This window comes from Chiroxiphia lanceolata, chromosome 5, assembly GCF_009829145.1.
Source record: "Chiroxiphia lanceolata isolate bChiLan1 chromosome 5, bChiLan1.pri, whole genome shotgun sequence".
Lineage (NCBI taxonomy): Eukaryota > Metazoa > Chordata > Aves > Passeriformes > Pipridae > Chiroxiphia > Chiroxiphia lanceolata.
The window spans coordinates 27,579,138-27,599,044 of record NC_045641.1 but is presented as its reverse complement, the minus strand read 5'-3'; the positions used below and the strand labels follow the sequence as shown (position 1 = coordinate 27,599,044).

The window sequence follows — 19,907 nt, the reverse complement described above, 5'->3', positions numbered from 1 at the left end:
CTTTGCTTTTCTTCTTTTTTTTTTTTTCACTTGTCATGATGAACTGAGGTAATATAATCTTTTAGAAATTTGAAATTTTTAAATCTTGTTCAGTAAATGCCAGTACAAAAAAATATAAAAGTAAAAAACTGTGTTGAAATATCAAGATTCTAGTGACCCTTTATTTTTCAAAAATGTTTTCTCAAAAATAGCATTATACCCTCTACTACTTCTAACTTGGGAAAAAAAGTGTAAATTGGGATGAATTGTATCAAGAAGAGTTGAAGGGTATGAGAAGAGCTTCAGAAAAATTCTGTCTTCTCTTTCCAGAAGAGTAATGTAGTGAGCACTTCAACCAATATATAGAATACAGGTAAGACTAGAAACCAATTGTCCATTTCCTCACACACATCCTTGCTCTGGAAAATGGGAGAGCTGACAAAGGCCTGAGCAATGCACCCCAAGAGCTGCACCAGACATAGTCCTTCCTTCTCCTTGCAGGTCAGGCCCTCAGGCTGGCACAAGGAGCAGGGAGGATACAAGGGTCAAGGCTCTAGAAAAGAAACCAGGAGAAAGAAGAGGAAGGTTCTTCCTTCTGAACTTCAAGTGTCAGAGACAAAACTATTTATCTGCCCGCAGAAACAAGACATTGGCTAGGAAAAAGGGAAGGACTGGAATAATTTTAAAAACTGTAATAAGGAGATTCCTCCTCAAGAGTAAAAATTACTGAACATGTTTTCTAGCACTTGCTAGAAAAACAATGGCCATTTATCTTTAACTAATTAGCCAAAACACTGTAAGATGGCAACTGCTTCTTTTGCTTCAGAATTAATATACAATTTCAGCTATATATGTATAAAATAATTAATTAACTAAAATATTCACATAGAAAATAAAATCTAGATGGATGGAGTGTTTCTTCTAGACAGTAACACAGCTTTAACAAAAAATCAGACTCCAATTGGGAAATATTATTTACAAAAAAATGTTTCCTTTATCCTCAGGAAGGACACACATTTTTTCATGTCAACTGAAAAAGTTTACAGTAAACAGTTCTAAAGGGAAAACATAGACTGAAATGCTCCAGGATAAATCTCTCTCTGATGAGAAATGATCCAAGTTCGTTAAACTTTACACAGCACATTCTTCACCGCAAAAACAATGCAGAGAAAGAAGAGAGGGGAAAAAAGGGAGAAAAATAGTCTATGGGGAGAGAGGGTGGAAGGGGAGATTGAAATTTTTTAAATTCTGAAGCAGGAGGTAATTCCAAATATAAATTAAGTTGAAATAACACAGCCGTTTTCTTTATTCTGTCAGCAGAGGTAGTTTCTTTCCTCCTTGTTGTATCAGTATCATGAATACAGCAGCTGCTTTTCACATGGTGGAAGTGAAATCAAGGAGACTTCATTGGTAGCTAAATTGATGATCAGAAAGACAGCTTCAGTTCATAAAACATTTTGCTCTGCATCTTAGTGAGTCAGTTTCCTTCCAAATTTCATGAAGACCCTTGCTGATACATAGCTGATAAGCAATCGCTGTTTAAATTTTTTTTTCTATAAAGCACTTTTTGTTATGGTACTTATGAGCATATGAGACTCTCAACTCATGCAATATTCACCTCAGCACTTAAGATACAAACAAGTTAAAATTATATTCTGATAGTATGGTATATTGTCAAAATAGAGATGTAGTCACAGCAGACAAAGATATGTTGTTGGCAAGAATGTTTCTGCCAATAAAAATTCAAATGGTAAAATGATACCTTCAATTTAGAAGGTATCTTTCCATATCTATATGCAAATCTATAATTTTAAAAAGTCTTTTTTTTATATGCAATATTTAGAATATATATTTGCTTCATACACAGACTCTAGTTACCATCTATTATACTTCAAACTGAAATGCATCTTATTTAGCAGGAAATCAATTATTGCCCTTAATTTTATCTGCGTATGAGTTGTCTGCCTAGAAAGCAATATATCAAATATAAATTTATGGCTCAATATGGATACCAGCCCACAGCTAAAAATTTGCAGCTCTATATAACCAAGCACACTAAACAATCCTCCAGGGTAAGATATAAGCAGAAGTAACTCACATAATTCAGCACACACTATGGGAAGAGCTATTTCAACCACGTCTGTTCACCTTTTTTGGTCCAATCCGTTTTCAAAAGATGCTGTGCATATTGTCAACATAATGAATAAAATCTCAAAACTCCTCATAAATTTTAAATGTCCCAAGGAGTTTCTTCACCTTAGTGTGAAATTTGAGTACTGTATGCTTAAACTGGTGCAAGGGTTTTTTTACAAAATTAAATTATGAATTTTGATGAATATGCCCTTTTATTGTCTACATCAGCATTCTGTAAAATGCCTGAAAGTGAAAACATTCAGCAATATTATAGCTGTGTTTTGAATTAGTCTTGTTTTACTGCATAATCCCCTCAAACTACCACTGGTTTTCATTGCAGTAACAGCTCTTCTCATATATCTTCCATCATGCCTTAGAGATTCCGTTATTTATTTTAGTATGAAGAACACTATAAAAAGAAAGTATTTTTAAAATGCACCATGAAATTCCTTAAGGAAGGGGTTTTTATATCATTCTAAGAAAATAATCTCTGAATTCTAGTAATAGAGAAAGAGCATCGTTTCATTGTAAATACAGGATAAGAATAGTGAGTGTCTTCTGTTCTGTCAAATGTAGTAACACAGAATATATTTTATTCTTTGTAAAGCAAATGTTCCCTAGAATAATCCTTTCAGAGAAGCAAGCTTTGCTGGGTTACTTTTACAACTCAACTAGACAGCAATGAGGTGAGTACATCAGTGTTGGTCAGTTTGGTACATTTAGTAAAACAAAATCTTTATTCCTATTGTTCAGCAGCGTTAAATATCATCATGACATTCTTTCACCAGTAAAAGGAAAATATTTGAGAGGTTGCAAATTTGTAAAGTTAAATCAGTATCTGTAAGAAAGGAATCCACTGTGTGGTGAAAAGTACAAAACCAGATTTACTTAAGTTTAAATATCACCATTTTTTTCAACACACCTTGCTTTTCTCCCAGAACCATTACTGTTTCCACTAAATTTAACACACATCAGAAAGGTATCACAACAGGATTTTATAAACAATAAATAAAAGTATTAGATACCTTATAAATCATTAGTTTGAGAAATAATTTTAAAAAAAGAGCAGCATAGGTGTGGTGCTCTGTGGTTTCTGCTCATTTGGGAAAAAGTATTTTTTGTGGAGTTCATAATAAACTTTGAAGTTTAGTAGCAGAATTTCGAATGACCATTCATATAGCCAATACATATGCCTGCAGACACATTTCTCACTATAATATAGCAGTGAAGTTCAGTTTTGGAATTATATGAACCTTTCTCCTGCTTTCTTATTTTGCATAAATTTCACAGTCCAAGTGAATTTCACCAATGAAAGTTGGGAGTATAAAAAAATGGCAGAAGTAATTAAAAAAATAAATAAACATTCGTCATTCTAAGAGCACCAGAACTAAATAATCGTGGATACGAAGAAAAATTATCATGGAACTCATTTTCTTCTTACAGAAATACTTCTTCATATGCATCTTGACATATGTAAGATACAAATTCAATACTAGGTACAAAACGTAGCTTGGAGCTAATAATGAAAGACAATGTTAATGTCAGGACTCAACACCTGGTCAATGGATACCTTCCTACAGTACACAAAGTACTGAAACTGGAGATCATTTCTGAGTATTTCTCATTTTGCTACAATATCTATTCAAAGGAAGGTGAAGTACGAGCAAGAAATACAGTCTTCATGTAACTGACAACTTGTTATGTTTGAGAAAAGTGAATCCTGGGAGATTCTTCAATTCCAAACAATGCTCTGAAGACTGTGTTCAGACTCCCATACATCCCAGCCTGGATTCTACAGAGATATACAACACTGGCACAATTTTCAGCTAGATTTGAAATGCAAATTTGAACTTAATAGTCAGATGCATGGATTTGTGACATTACCTGGATGAAGAACAAAAAATACCTGATAATTTTTGCAGTTTGTTGCCAGAGGAAGTTGTAGAGAAAGTAACATTTAGCAATTTATCAATCAGCTGCTCCTGAATTTGTTTAGTTTTAAAAAGATGCTGGACAGATTCAGGTACTATTTAATGGAAAGATGCATATCAAATGGCTGTCAATGCTGAGGAACCACAAGGGGAAGGGAACACAAATAGGGAAATCACATAACACTTGCCATCTTCTTTTGCCAGCTTTGGAAAGAGGTGCTGGAGAGTACACATTTTGTTTGTCAGAGAGTTCCAGTAAGTAGCCTTCAATTTCATTAAATTTATAACCTCCACATCCCAATTTCTGACTGTCCATCTTACTTTGGCAATCACTGTGCCAGAAACTTAATTTATAAATCTGTAGTCTAAAAGGTCTCCCAACTACCCTTCTACGAGAGCCCTCAATGAGGGACTTTATTTCAAGATTTACTTTGGCTTTCAGTAAGTTGGGGCTAGGCCAAGTTTCTCATTTGTTCCTAGTTGAAGGTAATGCGTCTTTTAAGCCTTCCGTGCCTAAGGAGAATCAAAATTATTTTGTGTTTTAAAAGTGTTATGAATTCTGACTTCAATAATAATCTCATTCTAGTGCAGAATAAAATAAAACACAGCTTTTTTTGCTACATGGTGAATGCTATTTCCTGGTAATGCTGCTTTTTCAAGTAAAATGTGTCAGGTACTTTTAAGATGCATACAATACAATGTTCTTAAATCCATTTACCATATTTAACAGAACAGAACCCCTCATATAACACTGACATCTCCATAAATTTATATCAGTAATTTAATGAAGTTTTTTTCAACTTTCTTGCATCAACTGACATTCAATTTATCATTCCTTACACTCACTTCACTGGTCTAGACTGCATTAGTGCCCAAAAGCTTTAGCTTAAAAATCTCAGAGATTATTATTGCCTATTATTTTCAGTAAAGCTTATCAAATAAGAAAGAGTTATAATACAGTACTTAGTAGATTTACAACCATGTTGATTATTAATGGGGACAGGTAACCTGAGAAAGGAAAGGAACAGAAGAAACAAGGAAAGACTAAGAAATTAAAAGACGTTATCTGCTCTGACAAAGATAATTGATCATCCTAATCACCTCACTTCTGATGCTGTTCCATACACCATGTTAAATGTAGGTATCAATAAAGGAACTAAGGGTCGGAAGTTTTCATTATAGGCAATACTATCAATGAAGCTTGGATTTTGATGTCCCACTTCTAATGTGTCTATTAGAGCAGAGCTGAATCTCTCTATGTTATATACACCCAGTGTTTATGCAGTATACTATTAGGCTAAGAGGAATTTACAAAACACTGTACACCGTTTCAAAGCACAAGAGTCTAAACAATAAGCATTTAGTTAAATATGTAAGTATTAAATGAGAAAACTGCTATCAATTCTTCACTTTTGGGGGAACTTCAACATTCTCTTTCAAACCCTTGTCATAAAATACTGCCTGAAAATCCTCTTAGATCAATGTGTTGATAATTTATTTAAATCAAGTTACTGAACTGTATCCATAAACAGTGGTTTTAATTCTGTCAACTTAGTATCACTAATGCCATCCATAAATTTTGTCACGTTTACAAAGAAAGCATGAAAAAGTCACAGTTTCAGTACATAGTAAGTTACACTCTTTTGTGTGATTTTAATGGGCTGTGTTAGGATAACAGCAGCCAGCCAATTTAAAATTTTCAGGCTTTATTTTGTCAGCATCTGTGATCCAAGGGGTCATTCATTAAATTATGACCTTTTTCTTCTGTGTTATTTAACAAACAGAGAGTAAGGAAGGGAAAAAGAAAAATAATGTAAATACAAGAACATTATGGAAGCCCTCCAGTATTACTTAGTACCTATAACTCATTAACAGATTAAAATTTAACCCTAACATTGAAGACCCTTGTTGCTCAGCTATTACAATCTCACAAAAAGAGTCTCCAAGATATGTGCAGTGAAGAGTATGAGATGTCACCCATATTTCCACCCATATTGTCACCCCTTTTCCATATAACATGGCAAATATTTCTTCTGAGCATTAGTAAATTGCATGTAAATAATCCTTAACATTGTACAGTGACACATATTCAAATACTTTCATTACAATTTGCTCACCTAGTTTAGGGACAGCAGTGAAAAACTGACACAGAAATATGTTTTTATTTCAATTAAATTACATGGTACTTATTTGGCCCATCATTTAAAATAAAATGTGTAAGGGTAATTGATAAAAACTCATTTCTGGAAGTGCTCATTTTTCACCGTTGACTAGAGAGAAATTCTGGTGAGTAGGTTTGATTTATGATATCTAACTATTAAAACAATAGAGATAATTAGAGGAAGTTTAATGGAGAAACCCCCCTTGAGGCGACAAAAGAAATCTACATGGACTTTCTTGAATAATGATGCCCTTGTCCAAAATTAGCATCCTTCGGCATGACAAAATATAAACAAGAATAAAATAATAACCTAAAGGCTTCATTTCTAAGCCTTCACTAGAGACTTCTGAAATAAAAAAAAAAGTAAAAAAAATTCAAGCGATATTATGAAGGAAGAAAATAAACTTGTTCACTGGCCAGACTTTAACAGATGAACTAGTCTGTTGCCAGCACTGAAAAAGGAAAGTATTAATATAATCTGTTTGTTTAAGGAAGTCTGCAATGATAAAACAAAACAAAACCAAATAAGAAATAAAATTAAGATGTCACAATCCCTTCTCTAGAATAGATCTCCAAAATAAATCATCCCTTCTCAACTGAATAGGTCACCAAAATGCAGCTAGGATCAACAAAAAAAAGAAGTCTCAAAAAGTGTCAATTATATAATTTTTTCTCCACCACAGGCCTGTTCACAGCTTCCTTGTTTGCTCTCTGATGCCTCTGCATATGTTTTTTAAGATTGGTTGAAACCGGCAAGATTGACAACCCAAAATTTACACACTCCAATGGAGCAGGGGTTGCAAAGCAGTTCATTCTCCAGTAGCGCATTACCTGTGGCTTGGCTAAGACCAGGGATACAGATACAATCTAAGCACCAAAACCCATTAACTGGAGACAAACCTAAATGTATTTCTTTAGCATCCCTCTACATAAATCTCAATCACATTGGTTGCAGTGGTACAAATTACCTCCAGCGTATTAGTCTCCTCCTGAATAAAACAATCCAAAGAGAGCAAGAAAACACCTTCAGTAAGAAATCTTACTTGCCTGTAAGTGACAGAAGGGGTTGGATTGGAAGGGAGCTTTAAAGATCATCCAGTCCAAACCCCCCGTCATGGGCAGCAATACACAAGTCAATGATTTTTTTTTTTTAAATTGGCCCTAAATTGAAAAAAACCCACTATATATATTTCCTCTACATTACAAAGATGCTGAATTATCCCCGTATCTAACTGAAAGTTTACCATTCTAGGAAGAGGACCTTCAGCTGGTACATGCACACTCTATGCAATCTGATGAACATGGATTTTGTTTTCAAATATAACTCTGTGTCATTCTAGGATATAAAAATTTTATACACAATACGGACCATAAGCACATCTATAAATCAACATATTAAAAGAATGTAAATACTATTTTAAAATATTTTTAATAAACTGTAAAATAAATACATTTAAAATTTTCCCTTGCTATTTTTTAAGTATTCTGTTGTTCTGAAATATTTTAATATATATCTTGGTTTTGGATTCTACAGAGAAAAGGCTGACAGTAATATTCTGGGCTTGTAAGAGCAAAACTGGGATTACAGTCTCTCTTCTCACAGGCAATATGAAACTCATACACTTTAAGGAATTACAACAACAAGGATTCCAAATCCTTTGACAGTCTGGGTTCTCAGCAGCACCAACCATTGCTATCGTTCCAAGTCACCCAGGGAAAGGAGAAAATTACTGATTTTCATAAACAGCATACATGTTTAAGAACTTTTGCAGTGTGTGTGAGCAATATGTTGCAGTCATTCTGCTACAGCATGCCAACTGTTTCAAAATACAACCTGTGTGTCCATACTTAATATTTCCCAAATTTATGTAATATGAAATTGTTCTACAAATATTGCATATGCATAATAATAATTAATAATAATAAGCAACAATTATTATTATTATGCAAGCCTCTCATTTGCCAGTTTGCATACCATAGATACTTTTTTTAAAAAATTATAACCTCACCAATTTACATCCCTTGATATTTCTGCTATTACAATTCACAAAACCTGAGTGTGGATAATTTTCTTCCTAAGTTAAAGATAATTTTGAATATCAGCTATTCATATGAGTATATGTTTGCTCACCTTTTGTACTTGGATCGAACTTCCATAGCAATCTCCAAAATCAGTTTATTTTTAGAAAACACATGGGAGACCAATCAGGAATATAGGAATACAGCAATCATAAACCTGTTGTGCTCAAAAGGGTTCTTCACGAGATATTAAATATTGTACAACTTTTATCTTCATGTAAATGAAGCTCATGACAAAAGCAGTATTGATGTGTTTTATTTGTTCACTTTGTCAAATGCAAGTATGAGACAAAGAAAAAAACAGTAAAATAGCAAAACCTTTACTCAGCATACTGCTATTAACATATAATAAAGCAGGAGTATAACTGGTAAATTAGAGATACCAAAACTGATTATTTCTAGCCTGAAGTAATGCTTTGTGCTAATAAGACCAAATGTTCTGTTCATGTTCTCTGAATACCAGGAGCTGACACAGGTTTGCTAGCCCTGCTGCTACCATCTAGACAACGTACGTGTTGCTGTGATGTAATACCTCATGAACAAATAGTACATACATGTAATACCTCATGAGCAAATAGTACATACAGCTGCACACACAAATTGAAACAAGCCACACAGAAGAGCTTAATATAGTTACTAGCAGAAATTTCTAGAGTAGCCCAGCAGGGCTTTTACAAATCAGGACATGAAGAGTCCCTTCAAATTTAAATTTCCCTTGTAGGTTAACTGCTGCTGCATTAGCAAGTCTCCTGAACTGGAAAGCCCTGCTGAGCAGCCTTGCATAGAGTTCTGCTGCTGAAATCCCAAACACAACTATTAGAGTTTTTGCAAGCTCTAAGTATTTTCAAATGTGACAATTCCTTCACATATGTACTAGAGAGCTATATTATGTCATACCTGTTTCACTAATCAGAGGTTAAAGGCTGATTAAAACATACATAATAAAAATTTGCATGAAGAAATCTGTTAAGTGTTTTAAAGGAGAAAAGGATAAACTAGAATTAGACAGCTGAAAAAACAGCAGCAGACTTTAGAAGAGCGGGAGGCATGAGCTGCAAAAGTAATACAACACAAAATCGATTATTACACACTGTAAAATACTTACATAAACGCCAACCCATTTTATGCATTCACAAACTCTGTAGTCTCTTCAACACCACAAATGGCCAGAGGATTACAAATGAGAACTGACCAGAAGAATAAAATTGGAAGGCCAGCTACTCAAAATTCTCTCAAAGATAGCCACTGAGATAATTCCTTAAAAAGGAGAGACAAAAAAGGGAAATAAAGAGGAGAAAATATTCTATATGAGCATGCTCAGCTGTTTCAATTATCAAAACTAAGAAGCATCTAGAAAAAGTTTCAGATATTAAGATGTTCTTCTTTTCTGCTATATTTGGGTTCAGACATTCAAGGGTCCTTTGCTTTGCTAAATCAGGTTTAACTTAATGTTAGTTAACATATTTTTACAACATCATAAATTTCTCCCAGTCCCCAACATTGCACCTTCCCATCGCTGACAGTTTTAAAACATAGGTCTAGATAACATGAAGGTTAAACGTGAAGGTCTCAAGAGGCCAATGAAAGATTATTGTTCTTACAATTTCTTGGTGTTGCAAGGTATTTTAAATATGTTAACTATACCAGCAGCCTCCTTCAATTATCAAAGGTGGGCATGCTGTTCCTATGAAGTCATGGTTATATTGACCTGGAACAATCTATATTCTTCACAAGTTTTATAAAGAAATCATAGCTCACAGTGAGAAAAATGTAGTTAACAACTAATTCTGTGGAAGGTATTACTATTTTAATCAGAAATGTGAAACCATCTCATCATAAACTGTATGGAACAATGAATCTAAATCTCTGATTCCAGCTCATGGATTCAGGTAAGCTGTATCAATTAAGGATAAAGAAGATAATTTGTAATCAAGTTTTTCCCTTTAATTTTAAACACTTTGAACTCAAGCACATAACAAACTAAAACAAATTTGCTGTGGAAAAAATACTACTGTCAGTGTCCTACAGGACTGAGGAACACACTGTGCATGATCGCACATTTAAAAATCTTCCAACATTATCTCTTTACTAAGGTCAAACTCAGCACCAGTTTAAAAATAGATTGTTCTGAGGGCAAAGGGGATCTTATGCAGACGCAAACATCACAGCAGGCCTTCTGGGTGCACAGGATGCTATTATCATTTGCTTGCTGACAACATACTTCCCTTTATATGGTAAGACCACATTTCTGTCATTACAGTTGCCCTAGTTCTTGAAACATCAAAGCTATTGTTCTGAGAATGCCACTATTTTATCCCTTAAAGCAAACATATAAACTAACAAATAAAACAAGAAATATCACTAGGTATCTCTTTTTTGCCTTAAGATATACAGCACTAATTACTGAAACCCTAAATGACATTATGCTATGGATCGTGGTTTTAAGAGAACAATATTTTAAGTTTTTACTTCTACCTTTTTCCCTAGTCCAAATTTCTGCTTTTATACTAATTCTTTACATTTCACAAAGGTAGCCATAAAAAAAGATACCTACAATAGCAGGTAAAATCAGAGCTGAGTGGCTAGAGAGTAGCAGGCTAGACTCTTCTGCTCCATATTGGCAGAAGACATGGGTCAAGTTCAAATCAATTTAAGTTCTATTTATGAAATAAATGAAAAAGATTCTTGTTGATTCTTCCTACACCAAGTCATTAAATTACAGACACAACATGAAAATTAGTATGTAATCCCTCGCTCTGCTTTCAGTTTTCTATCACATTAATTTTTTGCCTTCATTTTAGGTGTCTTTTATCCTTTATTCCTGACACATTTCTCTCTGATTTTCAGTCAAAATGTTGACGTTGTCTTTTACGAATTAATATGGTCAGATTTAACTGAAAATTTAACAAGTGAGCAAACAATTGCTTATCTACTTTAATCAGGCTCCTCTTCTCATTCGGGAACTACTGTCCACATACATTTGCAAAGCATTCCCTTTAAACACATTCCTTTAACATTCCCATGTTAAACACTACCCAGTCTTCAGATGTCTGCTTTCAGACTGCCACCCACACCACTGATTGTTTCACCAAATGCATATGCCTGAAACTACTTGCTGTTTCTCCTTTAGAGAATTTGCAATCTAGCTATAAAACTCAAATGCAAACACACGATTCTATGTACATTCAGCCATTAACATAATAGTTTTCAAACACATGACTAGGTGTTTTAGAAGCAGCTATATGACAAATATCACAACCACATCTACACATTAAGAGGATTTTAGAAAATCCACTTCCATGCTATTAAACAAATTAAAAACACCACAAACATACTGTAAACATTAACTGGTAATATTGAATTCTAACCTTGAAAGTGTATAGCTATTATGTCTCATGTCTTAAAAGTTCCATTGCTGAAATTCCATTTGATTCAGACAAACAGAATAATTCAGGTTGGAAGGGACCTCTGAGAGTCATCTACTTCAGCTGCTGGCCAAAACACATGCAACTGGAAAGGCAGATCAAGGTGCTTGGGTTTTTGCTAGTGCAATTTTAATTAAGGATGGAGGTCTCATAGTCTCTTTCACTAATGACTTAGCCATTCTAATTCTGCACATTTTTCCCCCCTTATAACTGGTCGGAATGCCCCTTGCTGCAATTGTGGCCATTGTCTCTTGTCTTTTTGCTGTGGACCTCCAAGAAGACTTGACCTCATTTCTCTGTAGCTAATCAACAGATAAACAGACAAGAACATTAAGGTCCTCTTTCAGCTAAACAAATATATATGCATGTATTTAAAGTTAAATGTTGTTAAATTGTACTTGCCAAGAACAGATGATTGCGCATTAAAAACATACGTTACTTTCATGAATAGAGCCTTATATAATTTCCCTAGAAAATACAGTGATGATAAGGTTAATTATCATTTTAAACCTGATAATTTGCCATTCCCTTGCTTTTGCCTTTGCTAACAGGCTGAAAAAAAACAGAAAACAAGGCCAAGACTGCTTATTACATGCAAAAATATTTATGTCCACAATATATTCAGTACAGGTCAAGACCCATGGTTTTTCTTCCACCTTCACCAATTAGATTGGAAATAAATATTTTTCATGTGTAAACAAAATTCACTTTGTCAGCATCTGTGTAGTTCATTGAAAGATTCCTAGAAGTAACATTCTGTAGTTAATATTTATTGCTCATAATACAACTGATTAAACTGGCTAAGGGAAAGTTATCACTGGAAGACACGAAGTGAGCTGTGGCAATGTTTAATTTATAATTTGTCCAAGAACACAATGTATGAAATATCCTGTAAAATAAAATACGTCCTCAGTATTTCCCAGATTGTAAACAAAACGAAAGCAGGCTAGACTAAAATGTATTTAGATATGTTTTTGTACAAACTGAAACAATTGGTTAATTGCTTATGTCCGGGATACATACGTATACCAAGCTTCAACTCTTCAGAAAAATTACCGCATTCTAGGTTTCAACCACTGCTGAATCATACTGTAACATCCTACATATACTTCTCTGTTAAAGCTTTCATACTCCTGCAGGCAGCAGAACTTAGCATTGGAATATGAAAGCCTTGATGCTAAGGAACTGGATCTCTTTGAAAGATAATGGTTTCATACAGAAAAGAAAAGGTAAGCTGATTTCCAGAGTTAATTCTACAAAGAAAGATTTTTCATCACTCCCTCTCTTCCTAAGTATAACACAAGTGCTTCATAATAGAAGGTGATATAGCATCTTTAGATACAAAATGTGCACCATTCATGATTCAAGTAAAGCAATATGAAAGGTAAACTCTTAATCTAGTGAGAAGTTTATCTTAAACTGAATCTACTATTTCATGAATTCAGCAGTCAGCATTTCATCAGTTCATGGAACCTAAGTTTAAGTACTTTGATTTGTTATCTTCCTTAGGAATCATAGTTGGTACATTGGCTTCCTTAAATCCTTTACCCTAAAGGGAAGGAAATTACAACAAACTATCAGTTTATTTTCAGTTTAAGAATTCTCTAAAGCACCAGGCTATCTGTTCAGGAGATTGAGTATACATTCAAAAATTATGGTCCATCTATATTTATCATAATCAAAAGTACGCTTGATCTCAAGTGTAAGAATAACCATATGAATACCCATAACTTTTTTTATCCTATAGTATCACAGATGTTCAGCCTGAATTTACATAAGAAGGAGATGCCTAATCTGAATACCCTGTAGAGAATGAGCATTGGAATTCCCTACCAGTTGCTGAAACAATTTTCCTGCCACTTCCAGCAACAAAATTGTGTAGCCTATGTCACTGACTTATAAAACCTTTCCTAGTTCTAGATACCTAGAAGCAATGCCAGTCATAAATAACCAGTAATTACTTCTCAGCATTTGGAATTGTATTGAGAAAAAAATATATCAAATATTTTCCTATCAGAGTTGTCAAATATTTTTAAGGTTAAAGAAAAAAAAGTTCAGGAAAAAATATACTGTTACCTTTCTGTATGTACATTGCAGCAGGCATTTCCATCACCAGATTCTGCTAGAGTAAAGCATGTTTCTAGCATCTAAATTGTAAATATTTCAAAAGGTAAAAGTGACATTTTTCTAAACCAAGGCAGGTTTCAAGCTCCTTTTGCTCAGCATGAGCTTCACAGGGCAGTCAACCATCATACTGCCAGGCAGAGAGTTACAGGATCAGAGACAGCTTTCCGGCCAACCAAATCATGGCTGCAATTTCTCCAACATTCCAAGCAGCTGTCCACTTAGATCCAGGACCTCCTACATACTATGATTGTCCATCATATCGAACAGTAGAAAAAACTATTCTATGCCATTCCCTTTTCTAATGGATACTGTAATAAATATTTAGCAAGCAACAACTAGTTTTTTAATTCAACAGCAAGGTACTTAATTCAATAGAAAGACCGATGAAATCAACATCAACTAGAATATGAAGTTCTCACTGGCACTACTTACAACATTATAGTAGTCTTCCCAATCAACCAACACCTCTTTTCACAAATGGTCCAGGCTACCTAACTGACTTCCACATCATTAACTTTTTTCAAAAATAAAATATCGTTATGTTTAATTATCCAAATTGTAATTTGACCACTAACTGGTCTACTCTGGCCTACTGGTCTACTTTGGCCTCCAATCAGGAGGCCTGGAGACACGCCATCTATAACGCAGCTGTCTCCTTCGAGAACACACGCAGGATCACTCTCGAGGAGAAAAGGCAACGCAGAAAGAACCGTGTTTTGCAGATTACACCATCTAAGGAGTCTTTCTGCTGTGCCTTTTGCAATTGGACATGTCTGTCACGTATTGGCCTCATAAGCCACCAGTGTGCCTGTAACAATGTGAATAGAGCCTTCCCAAATCTTCGTTCGTGAAGCCCAGCCATGAGTTTGACCACTAAGGAACCTGTAAGCCATAACATCCATATATGTTACTTTTTGGCCTAAAGAGTCTAGCCAGACCCTTTCCAGCAGTGATTCTTGCAATTAGATCTTCCTACTCATATCTACAGACCTTAAATCAAGTAACCATAACTTTAACTGCAACAAGTTCTTTCCTCCAGAACTGCTCAGTTTCCACAGTATTACAATAATTGCCTACTTAAACCCATTCTGAGCACTTCATAATAAAACCAAGGATCATGCAAAGTATCTGAAAAGTTTCCTTAGAAAATGGATTTTGCTTACTTTATAAATAGAAGGTGCAAGTCTTTCTTCCATGAACAGTATTAACACACACATATGATATCTACACTAAAAATAAATTGTAACAGATAACAAAACGAGAACTACATATTTGATTTTTATCAGGAAAAGACATGAGAGGTTTCTTTCCCACTAAAAGAACAGAATAGGAAAAGATTTTCTGAGGTCACTGAGGAACAGAAACTCAAGTGATTATTTAGCTTCTGTGTCAGCACAACCTCCTTTGCAGTGTCCTACCTGCCAGAAGACAGATGACTTGGTACAGAGACCTAAATACAAACAAAAATAGAATAGAAATTGGAAGACTTAAGAAGGTCAAGTAGAGGTATTTGTGAAAGGTTGTCCAGAAAGAAGTTTTCTTAAAAATAATACAAGAACCATTAAATGTCCATTCACATTATATCTATCAGAATCTAGTGGAAAATCTTTTATAATTATAACTACAAATTCAACGCAGTTCCTTCAATAAGTACCTTCTTACTGATATTTATTTTACTAGGCTAGTCTCAAGAATGAAATTCCAACTAGTGATCTTTTAAGAATAGTATGTATTCAGTTTTGGCCATTAGAGAACTCCTTTTTTTTAATCAACTAAACAGGACTAGATTTCTTCAAAAATGGGATTATTCAGATTTGTATGTATACATTGAAACTTGCTACACCATCACATAATATCGTCATCACAATTATCTTTTCCAGTTCTTGTTTCTGAATGGGTGCCAATGAGGGACACAGCCACAGAAACAACCTCACATGCAGTACTCCGATTCTTCCTCCAGAATGCTGATCTGCGCTGGATTTTTCAAAGATCAAACACACATAGCCTTACACAAAAATGCTTAGCAGTTTACCCAAAGTAAGGGAGTTTACTGAAAGGTCTGAGCATAATCTTACAGTCAGAGGGAGCACTGACAGAAACCACTTTATATCCCTCATAAGGATAATAAGCACAGGAGATAGAAAGTATGCTTTTTTTTTTTAATGTCAAGGAAATTTCTATAAAATTGGGTTCGTACTTAAAGGAATTACACTTCTATATGAGAACTCACAAGAAGCTGACAAAATATACAACATTTATTTCCTTGTTTTTAAACATACTGCCCATTTTCATTTAGCTATTATAGTTCAAACCTCTAAAAGCATGTTACCACTCAGAATGTACAGAACAAACACCACTGGTTGTCATTTTTTTTCCAGATTAAATTACCATAGTTATTTTTATTTGACACAGGAGAACACATTCTACATTAGAAATCTACATTAGAAATGCAGGGACACCTGGAACTTACCCAGCAAGTAGGTTCCTGCTCTCAGTCACACCTTGGAGAAGGTGTTCTCTCTATTACAGACAAAACTCAAACTCTAAATTAACCTCTAATTTTTAATCTGCGGGTTAAAATTTTCATCTGGGAATATTTACAATCCTGAAATTTCATCATTCGAAAATCTAACAACATAATTTATACTGCAGTCATTGCTAACTCCTTTGTTAAAAACCTATTAACCAATTAAGGAACAAGACAATTTCCAAACTTCTATTTATTTAAGAAAACATATTAAAGGTCGAAATTAATACTGTTGTGTCTTCGATTCAAAAACTTACTCAAATTTTGTCACATCAATAAAATACCCATTCTACATACACATGCTGATTTGCAATATTCTACATGTTGTATCAACTTTTTTCTATATTAAGAAAAAAAAATTTTGGAATAAAAAGGGCATGATTTTACAATCAGGACATGGGGTTTTCCATAAAGACAACCAAAATGAATTCTAGACCTAGAAATCACTCTTCAGTAGCATCTTTTTATAACAGTACCTGCCTTTCTGCACAGTAGAAACCAAATTACATACAGGTAAACTGGTAAAAATGTCCATTAATCCACAATAGAAGCGCATTATCTCCACAAGTACCGGGAATTGCCATTGCAGCACATATTCCCGAGGAACTGCATGACCTGTACAGCCTACAATGTGATGCACAGTGCTACACCTACAATGCTGTTGGCACTCATATCTGACAAAGTTCTACATAACTGCTCGTATCTACCTCAGCAGAGCTCTCACAAAACACAATGCCTGTTTCAACACAAAAGTTATTGAAAAATGTGCATCCATTTATCTTTGCAAGATGACCTCGTGCCACATGGCTGTTTTCTTTTTGAAGCTAAATAAATGCATTTCCAAAACAAACCAAAAAACCATACACTTTTTTTTTTTACTCTTTTTAAGAGATGCAAAGATAGTGTTCTGGAATGTGTAATAAGAGAAATTACTTAATTTATTAAATAATTATTCCTGTTTTGATTTTTAGTTGTATAAATCCAAGTAATACAGCAGTACCTAAATTAAGCTCGAGCAAGTGATGAAGTTAAGAATGATATGTATTTTCCTTAGCTTTGAATCAACTTAAAATTATGAGTTCAAAAGTTAAAACATGTAACATTAAGCTCTTTTAATTCTGGTATCAATAAGGATGAGTTGAAGTTCAGAGGAAAAAAAAAACTTCTTGCCTCTAGGCTGAGGTAAGATTTAACTCTTTGTAAAACACTAAACTGTGATTAAACAAATAATTTTTTGCTAAGAACTTATCTCTCCATTATTTTTATCTGACTCTAATTTTATAGTTTTAAGGACTAATGCCATTCTAAATATGATGTCCAAAACCAGGTAAATGCACATGTGTGCACACACAGTGGCTAATTTCACAGTTGTGGTTGTGATACATGGTTTCATCTACATCAGATACAGAGACAGGGATTACAGAGACACGCAATCTTCACTTAGTACCTTAACCAGGCATAAACACCACCAAGAACTTGGGGACAGGGTGTTCATCTCCAATAAAAGTCAGAAAATAACAAAAATATATGATTATCAAGAACTAGTTGGACGAGAGAGGAAAAACTTTTAGGTCTGCAAGCAGTATCAGAACCCATAACCACTGGCTCACTGATTCTCTCTTGAGTCGTTCAGGACCATCAACACTAACTCATCTATTTGCTCCAAGTTTTGGCTGCTGGCCCCCTACTTAGGCTGGACTTTGCCAGTTGGGATCTCAACAATCCCTTTTAAGAATTGTGATAGAAACAGCAGTCATCCAGAATGACACAGTATCTCTCATGGCGTAAAGAAAGTGATCAGTTTGGATGGCCCTGGTCAAGCTGCCATGAATGAATATTTTACTTCAGCTCTTGTTCTGCAAGAGACTGCCCTTCCATAACCTCCTAGTTATTTTCTACTATAACTTGGCAAAGAGGAGAGAGTGGACAAATGTAAAGCAGCCAAGAAGGACACAAAAGAAGGTTTACATATCTACCTGCCTATCTCAGTCACATCAACACTTTCTCAACTGGATTTCTGAAGGAACAGAAAAAGCAGCAGCTGGTGGGAGACCAGCCTTCCCTGTTCATGCCTTAGCTAAATCAGCCAATTCCTCTGAGGACGACCAAGTAAAATTCATGTATATACGTAGGATATCTATTCACCAGTGAGTTATAGGAATCATAGGTAAATAATCAAAATAAAAAGGATAAAAGTATTAACCTGTTTACACAATAAAAGCCTCATTTACCAAAATTAAGTCTCAAAAACTCACGAGTACAAAATCACATTCAGCTACTATATCCTGCAAGCCTTTACAACATAACACAATTAAAAACTTTAAAATACAATATTAGGCTAAAGATGATTCTAACAAACCTATATAATGAATTACTTAACTCAAAAGTTGTTATTGATATATAAAATATCCTTCAATATTTTCATACCAGAACTATTCAATAGATTATATTTACATTGTTTAACTTTCTTTGTATTGATCTTAAAGTCCTTTTTGAATTCTCTAATCTGATTATTCAATATACTTCCCAAAGACTAAGAAAAACTTCAGTACAGTGCATAAATACAATGTGATTTCTTCCATATGAGTGTACATAAACTTCATGATTGCCTTAGAGATAAGGCAAAATTTTCCAAATATACAAAAAAACCTACAGTATCTAAAAGACCAGTTATCATGCTCAAACATACAGCAAAGTGAAAGCAGTCAATGCAGACATCTCAGATGAAATCACAAACAATCAAAAAGTATAACAAGAATGAAACTGCTAATTCTGTTTTCTGATCAGACAACATGCTCATTTTCTGTTCAGTCTATTAATTACTAATCAGTTACATTGACTGGTTTAAACGATCACCAGAGCATGACTTGGGCAGAGGGATGCCCACACAGGCAGAATCAGATGTTACAAGAAATCATTAAACGACCTGAAATCAGAGTCCTTTTGCAAGATTAGGTGTTGCAAACCTGAATTAATTCATATCTGTAGCTGGACCATTTACAGAAAATGTTACATTACAGACAAGAAGACAGATCACAATGTAAATTTTAAGTGTCTAACAAAAGAATATGTGAGAAGGTTGGCTTTAAGAGCTGGTACCAAAAATTGTCTTACAAATTACCACTACAGTGAAGACATAGGCAAAAAAAATGGGAAAATTAAAAGAGATATATGACAAAAAGGAAGCCAGATAATATAGCTTCCAAAGACATTTCTGTTAAAATCTACACATCAGGCATTTCACTTAGAAAACTAAAACCTTAAGCTTAAACTATTCAACCATGTAGTACGAGTATGTATTATATGACTATGTTGGTTATACACACTTTGACATTCCATTTCTATATTATATTAAGCCTGAAATGGAGCTTCTGTCCTCTGTTAGTCCTGAATATTTTCAACAGTGAAACACTGCCACCTTTTGACTTGATACACAGCCCTCCCCATTATAAATGCAAAATTGGTTTTTTTGCTCCATCTCTCCATTAGGGAGGTGGTTGAATTCTTGTGATCTTATCTAAAATTTTATTCAGTAGACATACTTC

The 19,907-nt window shown here is 34.3% G+C and overlaps 1 protein-coding gene across 3 annotated transcripts in view; it reads right to left on the bottom strand.

Annotated features, from left to right (window-relative positions):
* Positions 1–19,907, bottom strand: part of IMMP2L (inner mitochondrial membrane peptidase subunit 2) — a 424,389-nt gene that overhangs the window by 390,311 nt on the left and 14,171 nt on the right. The window contains exon 4 of one of the 3 annotated variants that reach the window (XM_032687893.1): positions 17,634–17,857. The exons of the other annotated variants lie outside the window; for them this stretch is intronic. Within the exon in view, the coding sequence (XP_032543784.1) occupies positions 17,854–17,857 (4 nt within the window). The 3' untranslated portion in view covers positions 17,634–17,853. Of the gene's footprint in view, positions 1–17,633; positions 17,858–19,907 lie in introns of those variants that run through there. 3 annotated transcript variants of the gene reach the window in all.